A 13,234-nucleotide genomic window follows, 5' to 3' on the forward strand; every position below is an offset into this window, starting at 1 on the left:
AGCTTTACAATCACACTCGCGTGGAGAACCCGTCAGTTCCAAATTCATCATCCCAGCCTAGCTTCTGTCCATCCGCGGGATCGGCTAACATCCACCGCGTGCGTTTCCGGACCGGATTTCACTTGCGCAGACGTGCACGCGGCAACCTCATGTGACGCACAGCACGGACCCCGCACGTGCTGCCATGCAAACCCGGCACGCTGCCCAAAACAGCTACGGCCGCTACTTGGCCTTTGTCTCTTGTCTGTCGCCTTCGTCGTCGCAACTCCACACACGCAGCCCCACATGCCATGACGCTTACACACCTCGACATGACAATCGGACATGCGGTTGCGGTTTCCCGCATCCCGACCGTCATCTCACTTTCACACCGTGACCTCACACATGCGGTTCCTCTTACACACGGCCTTTCACTCACGCATTCCGTTTCACTCAAGCATTTCGAAACCACACACGCTGTTTCCCTCACACACGCTGTTTCTTCCACCCTCGGTGTTTCCTTCACACACACGGTTTTTCTCATGCACACCTTTTCACTCACGCTCACCATTTCACTCATACACGCCGTTTCTTTCACACACCGCCTTTCACCCACACTATGTGCGCGTTTCAGCACACGTTTTGCCACACTCCTGACCACACATACCGGGACAATTACATTGGGGATTTGCACTACCATAAGGGGTCCTGGGGCCTCCATACCCCCAAGCTCCCTGTGTACCAGTCCACAGCACTTGCCCCCTGTAACTCGCAAATCTCGACCGGACTCACCTGGTCGAGATCCGCTTCAAGGGGGAATATGCCCTCCCCTCGTTCCTGGAGGAGGCTATCCGGCTGCTTGCACCGGGTCACGAAACATTCCCCGGGCTCCCCTTCATTGTCCCGCGCTAACTCCATGTGTGTGTGTTCGTCTTTAGTTTCATTCACTTCACCCTCTATCTCCCGTGCCTCTGTTATTTCTTTTAATTCCTGCGTCTCCCTTCGTGTCTCTGTTAATTCTATTTCCTTCGTCTTTACGTGTCTCTTACACGTCTCAGTCACCCCATTTAATTTTTCCCTCTGTGTCACTGTCACTTTCTCTGTCACCTGCACGAGACTCGCCCAACGCGTCTCCCGAATTATTTTGTCCTCCCCCGCTTCCATCGCGGGCCGGACACAATTCACACTCCCCCTCGTCGGTTCGGTCGTACTGCCACGTGGCGCCGCCATTCTGCACACCGTTGTCCGCGCTTCGTCGCGTGCCACTGCCATTATTGCCTTCTGCCCAGCCTGGAGATTCAGCCCCATGTCCTGCATTTCATCCCGCAGCGTTTGCATATTCTCATCCATTTTGCACGCGTTTGTATTAATTTAGTTTTTTATTTCCTTTTTCATTTCCTTCATTTCGTTTTTCATTTGCTGCGCTTTTGTATCCATTTTGTTATTCATCTGTTGCGCATTCGTATCCATTTTGTTTCCCATATCTTTCATTTCGTTACTCGCTTTGTGTGCATTGGTATCCATTCTTGCCAGTATTGCCAATATCTGGGTCATTCCGCTCAACGCAACCGATCCGTCCTCATCGGTCACAGTTTCGCTGGGGACCGGGGAAGGATTTTGACTGAGGAGCGGGGGGGGGGGGTGTCATACACCGTGGCCCCCGCCGCTGCGCCCATTTCGGACTGTGGGGTAGTTTTCAACCTGCATATTGGGAATGTCCTGCACGGGGATCTCGTCCTGGGCCATAGATTCTAACATTTCCAAATCTATATCTATTTCCCCCTGCTCCCGTTCTCCTTGAACTGCCATTCTGCTTATCGGAACAATTTATACGCTAGTAATTTAATGGAACCGGAGGGTCGCCTCGCACACCCTTGATCCGGCTCCGCTAATTTGGTTTGGAGGCGTGGATGGATTTTAATCCCACTCCTTGACAACAGTGTTACAGATTTCCGCCCGCCGGCATACGGACAGCCGTTTTTAGCCGAATCGCGTCCGTACGCCCACCGGACGAGCAATCCAGTCACAGCCTTCCGGATCAAACGCCGGAATCCAGCTACGGGTGTGTTTTTGAGCACACCACAGCCTTGTCAGTACTCTACCCGCACGCTACAAGGTCCGATCGCCGAACTGTCGATTTACCTAATTATTCGTGTGGGAAGGCTACCGAGAGGTTGTACCTCAACAGGAGCTGCTTGGACACGAGCCACGCACGCAGCTCGCTCCGTTCTGCGGATGGCAGAATTCCAAAGTATATCAAAGTACCACTTTGATATTTGACACTTTTGTAAACTTGAATATCCTCTTTCCAATGGTGAACAATTTGAAGTGGTATACCTTGTCATATATTTGCAATCCTCACCTGAATTTCGGGGAAAAATGAAAATTTTCAATTTTTGAGGGATCATGTTTATATATGACTGATTAAGAAAAGTAAACATGTATTTGAATACTACTACCATGCAGTTATTACCTGAAAAAAGTTCAAGCTTCTGGGATGGGTCAATAAAAATATATGGGGTCTCAAAGTTGGGTCTTCATACAAAACCAACATTTTTTTCTGGATTTCAACTGATCAGGTCATAAAAATTATTAGAGGTATACTCCGTTTTATGTTTGTTTCTTACAGAGCAGTTATAGAAGAATAATCTCTGAAAATTTCAAGGCTCTAGCATTAATATTTAAAAAGTTGTGGGAGTTTAAAAGTAGCCGTTCATTTTGTGATGCTCGCAACGACCATAAAAATAGGGCCACAACCACATTTTCAACCCTCAATATCTGGGAGTTGATCGCATCTATGGACCTAAAATTTTACGCAGCTTCATTTTGATACCCGGGAACTATTTTAAGAAAGTTTAAAGTAAATCTGAGGGGGTCAACTGGGAGGCCTCCGGTGATATGAGGTGGAATGACTCTGGAGTGTTACGAGCACTCCGTCGATCACCATTGGATCCTCTAAAACATGAAGGTCCTTGAAGATCCTTGAGACCCCTTGAGACATCAACTTTAAGAACCTTTTATTACCTTTTGGGACCCAAGACCCCTTGAGACACCCACGACTCTCAAGACCCCTTTACCTTTAAGACCCTTTCGACACGTTTGACACCCTTTAGACCTTTTTTTTTAACCCTTTCGACCCCAATAACCTTTAAACGTTTAGAACCCTTTGACCTTCATACCATTTAGACCCCTTACACCCTTCAGACAGATGAGACAGCTAGGTTCCTTGACCATTTAGAGTTTAGAGCATTCGACCACTTGGATCTTTTTTTAGAACCTTTTTACATGCTTGAGAGATTTTATCCTTTCTCTCCCTTTGACACTAACTATTATTGGAACATACCCTTTCGACCTTTAGACAATCCAGAACCTTTTAAGTGCACATCACACAAGCATCTTCTTTGTTTTTTGTATACATTGTCAAGGCTCGTTTGAGAGCTAACACACAACGCACATCTAGGGTGCATGAGAGGGGCAGGAGAGGGAAGGACAAAACAGTGGGGAACAGAGACATTAGGAGATCTGTGGAAGGGAGAGGAATGATTGAACTTGATTGAGAGAGATGATGAACATCCACAGTCTTCTTGCAAAACACGCTCTACTTTTTTCAGCAAGTAATGCACAAACTCAACCAACTCAGGGGATGGGTACTCTGCTAATACTGTATATAAAACTGAAAAACACAGGTGGTTGGTGAACGAGGTCGAGGTGAAATGATGGTTGACCCCTGTGAATATGTCTATTAATGACCACCACCGAAGGTGGACGGAGGTTATGTTTTCATCCCTCTCTGTCATTCTGTGAACAGGATATCTCAAAAAGTTGTGGACACATTCAGACGAAAATTGTTGGAGAGGTTGAGTGTGTGAGAAGGACGAAATGATTCGATTTTGGTGAAGATCCGGATCCACTGACGAGAAGTTTTCTTAAAGTGATTCCTTACCTTTTAGAGATAGGGCCAAAAACGATATATAGCGTGATATTTCAAAACATTGTGGACGGGTTATAACAAAACCTGGTGGATTAGTTGGGCAGGTGACGAGAACAAGCTGATTAGATTTTGGTGAGGTGTGATCCGGCCTCTCAGTGGGTTACAATACGTAAACTGTTCACTTGTACGCACTCTATCGTGTGTGTGTGTGTGTGTGTGTGTGTGTGTGTGTGTGTGTGTGTGTGTGTGTGTGTGTGTGTGTGTGTGTGTGTGTGTGTGTGTGTGTGTGTGTGTGTGTGTGTGTGTGTGTGTGTGTGTGTGTGTGTGTGTGTGTGTGTATATATATATCACAGACAGAAAGAAGAAAAGAAAAAAAGGCATGGTTGTGCTAATCTCCACCAAATTTTGCAAATGTGCTGGGGTTACCCAGGTTTAGCTCGTAGGCACAACTCCCCCACCCCCGTGTGAGGGGGAAGGTGAGGGGTAGATGACTTGCGTGTTTGCCTGTACAAGTGGTTTATTAACCTCTGCTGGAGATGGGGGGATTACTTGTAACGGCTCAAAATATATTTGAATATCCTGGTTAATCCAAATCCCGCTGGTCTCTTAAAGCGAATGCTTAACAAGATATTTGTCCCCCAGTATGTAACCAAGGCAGGCTGAAAAGGTTTGGGCATGTGTGCAATTATGGCAGGAATCAGGCGACACGTGTACTTAAGAAATAATAGTTTATTGAAAGGAGACACGGGACGACTTAAACGGAGAATCCGGAGATGAAAGGCAGAATGAACAACGTACACGATAAAGTTAAAAAAAATAAATAAATGCACAACAATGGAGAACCTATGGCACCATATGCACTCATCCACTCGTGTACAAAGGGGAGAAATCGGGCAAAGTCAGGAAGGATAAGGATGGGCAGGTCCCAAAATGAAGCATGGGGAAGGACTTTTCACATGTGCAAGGACATGTCTTTCACATTTTAGGTGAAGTAAACTAATTGTTTACATCACATGATTTCTGGATCTGCCGAATTGCAGGTAACCATTTTGGAAAACTATACCTACGTGTAGCATTAACTCAAGATGTCCAAATGTCATACATGTCTATGCCCATGGGTTTTCCACAGGTGCTGGCCGACTCGTTCAATATATATTTGTTGAAGCATTTTCTTGTTGTTCATGAACTTGTGATTTATGTTTTGGCTGTGCCAAAAGGCTCAAGTTTGAACTCATCTTTTAAATGTTCATCTTTCAAGGCAACTTTAATAACTGCTGAGATCAGGCCCAGATTAGATCTGTGACTTGCTACAAATACTATGTTAACCTGTACAAACCTGTTCCATGGTCGGGTTGTCGGTGACAAAACCATCTCCCTCACCAGGTTTCCTGGTGATGAGGGTGTATGACATGGACATCCAGCAGAATTAAAAACAACCTGTCAAAGGGCAGAGGAGCTCTTTGTGAGCCAACGGCCATCCATATTTACTATTTAGTGCCCAACTGTGTCTGTGGACGCCCTCCTGCAGTTGGGTTACTTTTATTATTATTTTTAGGAGGTTGGTGACAGGATATGCACTCCGGCCACCGTAAAATATTTAATTCCGCAAAACCCATAAACACATAGAAAACTGAAAACCCACTCCGTGGGAGTACCTCCTGTGCTGCTGTCCTTCACAGGGAAGCTCACCGGATGATGGGATTGGGGCAAAGCCTTCAGGACCCCCATTCTTTGATGGGAGGAAAGGCACAGGGTAAACTTCCTGGGTCAGATTGCGGAGGTGTGGAGGTGTCATCCACCAGATGGTGGTCACCTTGGGTGGGTGCCTGGAATGTCCTATCCCAAAGAGAGGATGATCACCTGTTTGTTATCATCTGAGCTCCAGCATTTGAACATCGGTATTTCTGCACTCTCTGAGGTTCAGAGACCGGATAGTGGTGAGATCATGGCGGGTGGTTACACATACTATTGGTCTGGTTGCTCTGATGGTTACCATGCCCGATGAGTTGCTGTAGCCGTGTCCAATAAGCTGACTCCATTGATAATTGAGGTTACATCAGTCATTGAGCGTATTATGAGACAAAGGATTTGTCACTCTTGGTGTCATTTTCCTGCTCTCTGTGTATGCTCCGACTGAGGTGAGTGATCTCACCGTGAAGGCCACATTCAATGCTGCACTTGACTCTGTGGTTGATCAGTGCCCCAGACAAGATACTCTTCTCGTTTTGAGGGATTTCAATGCATCGACTGGCACTGATAGAGAGGGATATGAGACGTGTTGGTCCCATGGGTCTGGAACTGTGAATCAGAATAGCACTAAGTTCCTTGACTTTGCAAGAAGTTGTGGACTTCGGGTGGCTGGTTCATGGTTTCAGCGCCCACAAGCTCATCGCTGGACTTGGTGTTTCATTGCTGGTGGTGTGGCAAAGGAGATTGACCATGTGCTTTTGATGGTCACTGTAGGATGATCCAGAACTGCAGGGTCTACCGGAGTGCTCAGTTCCTCAATACCGACCACAGGCATGTTGTAAAAACTCTGAAGTTGCAGCTTAAATCTGGGTGAATGGTACGATCTCAGCCTCGACTGGATGTTGGCAAGCTCAATGATGACAGGGTTGCTGAGGGGTTTGCAAACAGGCTGAGTGTGGATTTGGGGGGGGGAGTCTGTGTGCTTTGTGGAATCCTGAAAAGTTGTGGAGTGCTTGCAAGACTTCCATCCTTGATGTTGCTGGTGGATGTCTTGGAACTCACTGTGGGGTGAAGAAGATTTTTTTTTCTCTCAAGGGACACTGGATACCATTGACCAGAGTCGCAGGGCCAGGCTTAGTGGCAGAGCTGAGCTGTTCAGGGAGATGAGTAAAACTGCGTGTGCTGAGGGTGGTCAAGGAGGCCGATGTGCGAGGAACTGTGAGGCGGTAGAGCATCACCTGTGGTCAAGTGATTCTCGTCCTGCTTACCGGGGAATTCGCACATTGTGCTCCTCCAAGCCCGTCCCTCAGTGTACTGCAGGTAGAGTGGAGGGTGGTGGGCTCTTGACAGAAGAGTTTGAAGTGAAGGTCCGCTGAGCCGGTTACTTTGAGTGGCTGTACCAGGCTGACCCACCAGCTGTTGAGTTGGATGTCATGGGTGTTACTATTCCTATTGCTGACCCTCCAAGCAACTGTGATCCACCTTCATCTGTGGAAACACAGGCTGTGGTGAACCGGTTGAAATGGGGCTTTGTTGTCCCTCACTGGAAAGGGAAGGGTGATCACCAGGGCAAGGTCTTTGCTCGGATAATTATTGATGTGGTTCGCTATCATGTGCTTGAGCACCAGCGTCCAGAGCAGTCAGTCTTTACACCAAAGAGGTCAATGATTGACCGTATCCTTGCTATTCGGGTCCTCACCAAACGCAGACTAGAGTTCCAGCAGGGGCTGCTTGCAGCCAATGTTGATCTCTGTAAAGCATTCGATTCATTGAATCTGCATGCCCTCTGGAGGATTCTCAGTCTTTGTGGGGTGCTACTAAAACTGATCGATCTGATGTCTGAACTATCCGCTGGTACTGAGCGTGCTGTGAGATGTGGTGGCTCCATTTCTAACTTATTTCCAGTTGTAACTGGAGTTTTTCAGTGGTGTGAACTGGCCCCCAGACTTTTCAGCGCTTGTATGGACTGGATTCTGGGGAGGGTGTCGGAACGATCAAGCTGCGGTGCATCGTTTGGGAATGTCAAGATCTCTGACCTTGATTTCGCAGACGATGCAGTCAGTTTGTGGAGACTCTGGATATCCTTTTGGGGGCTCTCGAGGTGTTGAATGAGGAGTCGGAGCTGCTGGGAATACGGGTTTCCTGGGTCACAACTAAGATCCAGGCTTTCATTGACACCTTGGACGCTGCTATCCTGTCTCTACATGTTTGTGGCGAGGATATTGAGGTCGCGGAGAGATTTACTTATCTCTGAATGATATTCATGTCTCCACTTGCTGAGAGCCAGAGGTCATTGGACGTCTGGGTCGGGCCTGGGGAGTCATGGACTCGCTGGATCATGGATTGTGGCACTCCCTGTACCTGTGCGGGAAGAAGAAAGTCTGAGTCTTCAGGTACTTGGTGCTTCCAGTCTTGCTCTATTGATGTGAGACTTGAACTCTGACCAGGGATCTGAGATGGAGAGTTAACTCCTTCGGTTCTAGGTCTCGGGAGAATCCTTGGCGATCGTTGGTCAGAATTTGTGTCCAACGAGCGGTTGCTGAGAGAGACTCAGATGAGATTTGTTACCCGTGTTGTCCGTGAGCGTCAGCTGCGGCTGTATGGACATGTGACTCATTTTCCTGATGCTCATCCTGCTCACCAGATTCTCTCAGCAAGGGAGCCTCATGAGTGGAGGAGGCCAACAGGCCGACCACGTGTGTCGTGGTTGAAGCAGGTTGATCGGCATCTGAAGGAGATGGGGATGGGCCAGACATCTGCCTCGGGGATAGCCAGACGGATGCCCCTGCAGTATTGGCAGAAAGTGGATGCAGCGACGTGCTAATCTGGTGCATGCTTCCATACGTGACCTTTAGTAACTCTAATATATAATTATATGTTCTGTATTTATTCTTCACAAATTGAAAAACGTTTTTATGTGCAGCTTATTAATGATAAATGACATTTAATTTGATGCAAATCAGGTTCGTAGGAAATATTTTATCTTCCCACTTCTGAAAGCAATGACACAAAGCAGTGTTCAGCAAATAGGAGATTCAGAGGAATTGTGTACCAGAAGTCGGTGATATTTTACATTGACGTTGTCCATATTTAGATGTCTTATCCATTTTATGTGTGTGCTTGAATTAATGTCTGAGAAATCTTGTTCCATCCTCCACCAACGTGGCCACTGTTTAATGTTCTGTGCATTTGACTCGTGATGCTGGGATATATTCATACATCGAGTAAGTTTTGTATTCCTGTATTTCATCGGGTAACCATACACTCACTGCCAGACAGCAGAACATGAGATCACATAAGATGTTAAAAATAGCAAACAGCTCAGGGTAGTAGTAAATAAACTTCTCCTTCCCTATTTTTAGTTTCTGTTTACCTCCATGTGCCTGCACTTGCACGTTTCATCCTCACAATTGAAATGTTCATATCGCATCACCCGATGTCTGAAGAAATAGTTCCAGTGATATCATTGTCACCATTATCTGCAAGCATGGTGGTGGAATAGTTAGAGCATCCTCTCTGAGTCTGGGAGGTCAGTGGTTCGAACCCCGGCCGAGTCAAAAATGGAAACTTTTCCCCCGGCTGAATCAAATCCTATCACCCTGGGAACTTTTTACTCCATCTGGGGAAAAGTTGACGCTTTACCCTGAGAACCTTTTTACCCCATCCGAGAAAAATGGAAGCTTTTACCCCGGCTGAGTCTAAAGGAACCTTTGAAAATGGTACTTGCTACTTTTTTGCTTGATGCTCAGTGTTTAAAAAGGATGGAGTGCGAACAACAAACTATCATAGGTTGGCAATCATTGCGAAGGCCGAATGGCCTCCTCCTGCTTTGAGGTTCCTTATCAGGAACATTTTCGTAGATTTATATCTACTACAAACATCATTTACTGAATTTGAATGCAGATTTTTATTGTTACTTTTGTTATTTCCGAAACCAAGTAAAGGTTAATTCAACTTTATGATTTGCAATCTCTTAGCCATACATCCCCTCCCCTTCCCCTGGCTCTTCCATTTCCTTTCTGTAAAACACAAAATTAATAATTGAGATCAATGTGTTCTGCTTCACACTGCTGCTGACAAATCTCAACTTTCCCCGACGTTCTTTTTCTAAGCATGATCCATAATGCAGTTTCGAAATGCAAATATGAGAGAACCGCTTCCTTTGCTTGTCTTTTTTTTAATGTTTGGCATCTTGATTTCCTGTTTGCCACGTGCCATTGAGGTTGAGGCCCCTGTTTTTATGAAAGGTCCAAGAATGACACCATGGTTATTTTGACAAAATAGGGATTTGTCACCGGGAATGAAAGCCTGCAATTGGCTTTGGGAGCCGAGACTGTGAACCAATTGCATTGCTTCTCGCCTTGCACTTCAGATGAGTTAAACCCATTTGTGAACGTTTTGTAATTGCTTTTTTATACTGCATCATCATAGGTTATTGTGACAATGTGGCAAAAGTGGAAATAATTTTGCAACCAAAACATTTTATGACAACACTTTCTTGCAATATTATCACGTAACAGTCGGTTTCCTTAAAATGAAATAAAAATTAGTTGCGAACTCAAAACGTACAATGCAATGCCGTTCTTTGTGTGTCCTGTACTTGATACCGGAGGGGAACGTAAAGCCAGCAAGTCTTTCCTCCGAGGGTATGAGAATGTAAAAATTCAGCAATTTTTGAAATACGTGTGATGGGTACAACCAGTGTTGCGTTACTTGGAATTCTCACAATATGTCTTTATTATTTTATTTTATTTTATTATTCAGCCTTCTCTAAAGGTGACTCCATTATCTTGGTAAGTTGATTCTCTCTGACTTTCTGTGTTTGTTTGTTTGACATGATAACTCAAATGCTTAGTCATGTGGAGTTGAAAATTTGCAAGTAGATTCAGTGCAAGTTAAGGAAGATGTGTTATAATTTTAGAAATGGCTAATCGAGGAAGGGTCCCAGGTTCAACTATCAGGAGACGTTTCACTCGTTAGTATAACTAATCATATCATTTCCTGCTTGATACCAGATATAATGATCCATTGCAGTGATTTATTAATGGTGATCATTGATTTCCTATTTAAATGCATCACTTTCAAAATTATTGTCCATGTAATTGTGTTAAAGGCTGATGGAGCGGATGTTCAGAAAGCTTTTGGGTTCTTCCCTGAGATTGATATGGAGCATGAGGCAGCTGTTCTTTCTCAATCTGAGGTCGGTAGAAGCTGTCCTTCACCATCTTTAGCTCCCCACGTGACATCCAGTGAGCCGATAGTCTTGCAAGGTGCCGAAGAGGGTATGCTCTATGCCTTTCTTCTCTTATTCTGCAGTCATGAAAATAACCTCCACTGTACTCTCTTGTTGTTTTGATACCTCCACCACGGAAAGTGGAAGGAGGTTGTGTTTTCACCCCGTCTGTCTGTTTCTTTGTCTGCTTGTGTACAGGATATCTGAAAAAGTTGTCAGATCCGGATGAAATTTGGTGGGCAGGTTGGGTGTGCGATAAGGACGAACTGATTAGATTTTGGTGAACATCTGGATCCGGCTATTATAATTTTTTAAGTGATTCTTCATCATTGAGAGATAGGGTCAAAAACGATATATAGCACGACATTTCAAAAAGTTTGGACAGATTCGGACGAAACTTGGTGGACACGTTGGGTGTGTGACAAGGAAGAATTGATTCAATTTTCGTGAGGATCCAAATGTGGATCCGGATCTGATAAATTTTTTTAAGTGCTTCTTCACCATTGAGAAATGGAGCCAAACTAATATATAGCACGATATCTCAAAATGTAGTGCACGGATTTGGATGAAACTTGGTGGACAGGTTGGGTGTGTGACGAGGACGAATTGATTAGACTTTGGTGAAGATCCAAACCCAGATCTGGAAAAGAGAATTGTTTAATTTTTTAAAGTGGTTCTTCACCATTGAGAGATCGGGCCAAATACAATATAGTACTGTATAGCATGATATTTCAAAAATGTAATTGGCCTGATTATGGTCTTGTGGATCAGACATTGTGCTGTGGAGGTGTGCGCTCTATCGAGTGACTTTCTAGTTCAAAAATGTATTGGGCCCGATACGATGTGTTCTCGTGGATCAGGCATTGCATGGCGGAGGTGTACGCTTTACCGAGTGCTCTTCTAGTTTTTTTTTTTTTGTTTTTTTCCCCCCCTCACTTTTATTTTCTTTTGGTCACTCCCTGGATGCCACCCAATTTTAAAATTAAATCTTCATTATTTTCATATATGCTTTGTTGTGTAATTCTATTGCATCATTTTTTTAAAACCTTTTTTTTGTTAAAACTGCTTTATTAGTCCCCATTTGACTTCGTACGAAACAGGGCTTATGCATTTGGTCTCGATTTTTGTGTCCGTGCGTGCGTCCGCAACCACATCTCAGACATGTATGGACCAATTTTATTTGTACTTGGCAGACCGATAATGAATCGTGGATTACATACGCCATGTTTTTTTTTTTTCTGAGACCAGATCCAAGATGGCTGACTGGCAGCCATTTTAGTTTTTAAAAAAACACAGATGCTGAACACTTCCTCAACCATCTCTCGGACATGCATTTACCTGTCTTGTTCAAAGTTGGCAAACATAACCAACGATGGCTTACATATGCACCTCATTTATTTTCGACATCAGATCCAAGATGACCGACTGGTGGCCATGTGTCCCTAACCATTTCTCCGTCATGCATGGTCTGATTTTTGTTCAAACTTGGCAGAAGCACAGTACCCGATGGCATACATTTGCTCCTAAATTTAATTTTGCGATCTGTTCAAAGATGACTGACCGGTAGACAGACGGCCATTTTAGTTGTAAAAAAAAAAAAAACCCGATGTTGAACACGTCTTACAACATTTCTCGGACATGCAGTTACCCGTGTTATTCAAACTTAGCACACTGATAATTAATGAATGATGGCCTCCATATGCATGTCATTTTTTATTTTTTTTTGAGATCAGATCCAAGATGGCTGACTGGTGGCCATTTTGTTACTTAAATGTGTCCCCAACCTTCTCAGACGTGCATGGTCCGATTTTGTTTAAACTTCGCACAAGCACAGTACATAATGCCATATACATGCCCCTCACTTTCTTTTACGATCTGATTAAAGATGCCTGGCTTGTAGACTGGAGTCCATTTTTTGTTGTACATAAATATGGGCTGGCCCTGTAACTGGACAGCAACATTATTAAAACAATGGGGGCTTATGACATTTTATCTTTGTTTTAAACTTGTATTCTTGTCTATTGTTCTGCATCACCTGTCATCTGGATTACTTCCAGAAAACATTTTGTGCACAGTGAACATTTTTTCCAGTGAACATTTACTTCTTTAAAAAAATTTTTTTTTCTGGTTTTGTGACTCATACATATGATTGAAATGCTTTGGCAGTAACATCCATTCTCATTTGCCTGGCAGATGATGCAGAGTCTCGGATGGAACTGGACAGAGCCATTGCTCTCAGCTTGGCAGAGCAAAAGGGAGAGTGGTGAGAAGGGGGCTAAAGCACTGGGAGAGTGAGGAGTGCTGTTAACCTGGCCAGGTCTACTACAAAGCTGGTAATCTACCAATCCGCTAACCCGGGAGGCTTGTCCACTCGGCTGGTATCCTGTTAGGCTAACAACAAC

At 44.7% G+C, this 13,234-nt stretch overlaps 1 protein-coding gene across 1 annotated transcript in view; it reads left to right on the forward strand.

Annotated features, from left to right (window-relative positions):
- The window catches only part of LOC147024694 (ubiquitin carboxyl-terminal hydrolase 25-like), a 102,036-nt gene that overhangs the window by 8,908 nt on the left and 79,894 nt on the right, over positions 1-13,234 (forward strand). Inside the window, exons 3-4 of the mRNA XM_085884844.1 lie at positions 10,713-10,881; positions 13,026-13,095. Coding sequence (XP_085740970.1) covers positions 10,713-10,881; positions 13,026-13,095 — 239 coding nt within the window. The remainder of the gene's footprint in view (positions 1-10,712; positions 10,882-13,025; positions 13,096-13,234) is intronic.

This window comes from Eptatretus burgeri, chromosome 6 (genome assembly GCF_056783735.1).
Source record: "Eptatretus burgeri isolate ZD-2024b chromosome 6, Ebu_testis_v1, whole genome shotgun sequence".
Classification (NCBI taxonomy): Eukaryota; Metazoa; Chordata; class Myxini; order Myxiniformes; family Myxinidae; genus Eptatretus; species Eptatretus burgeri.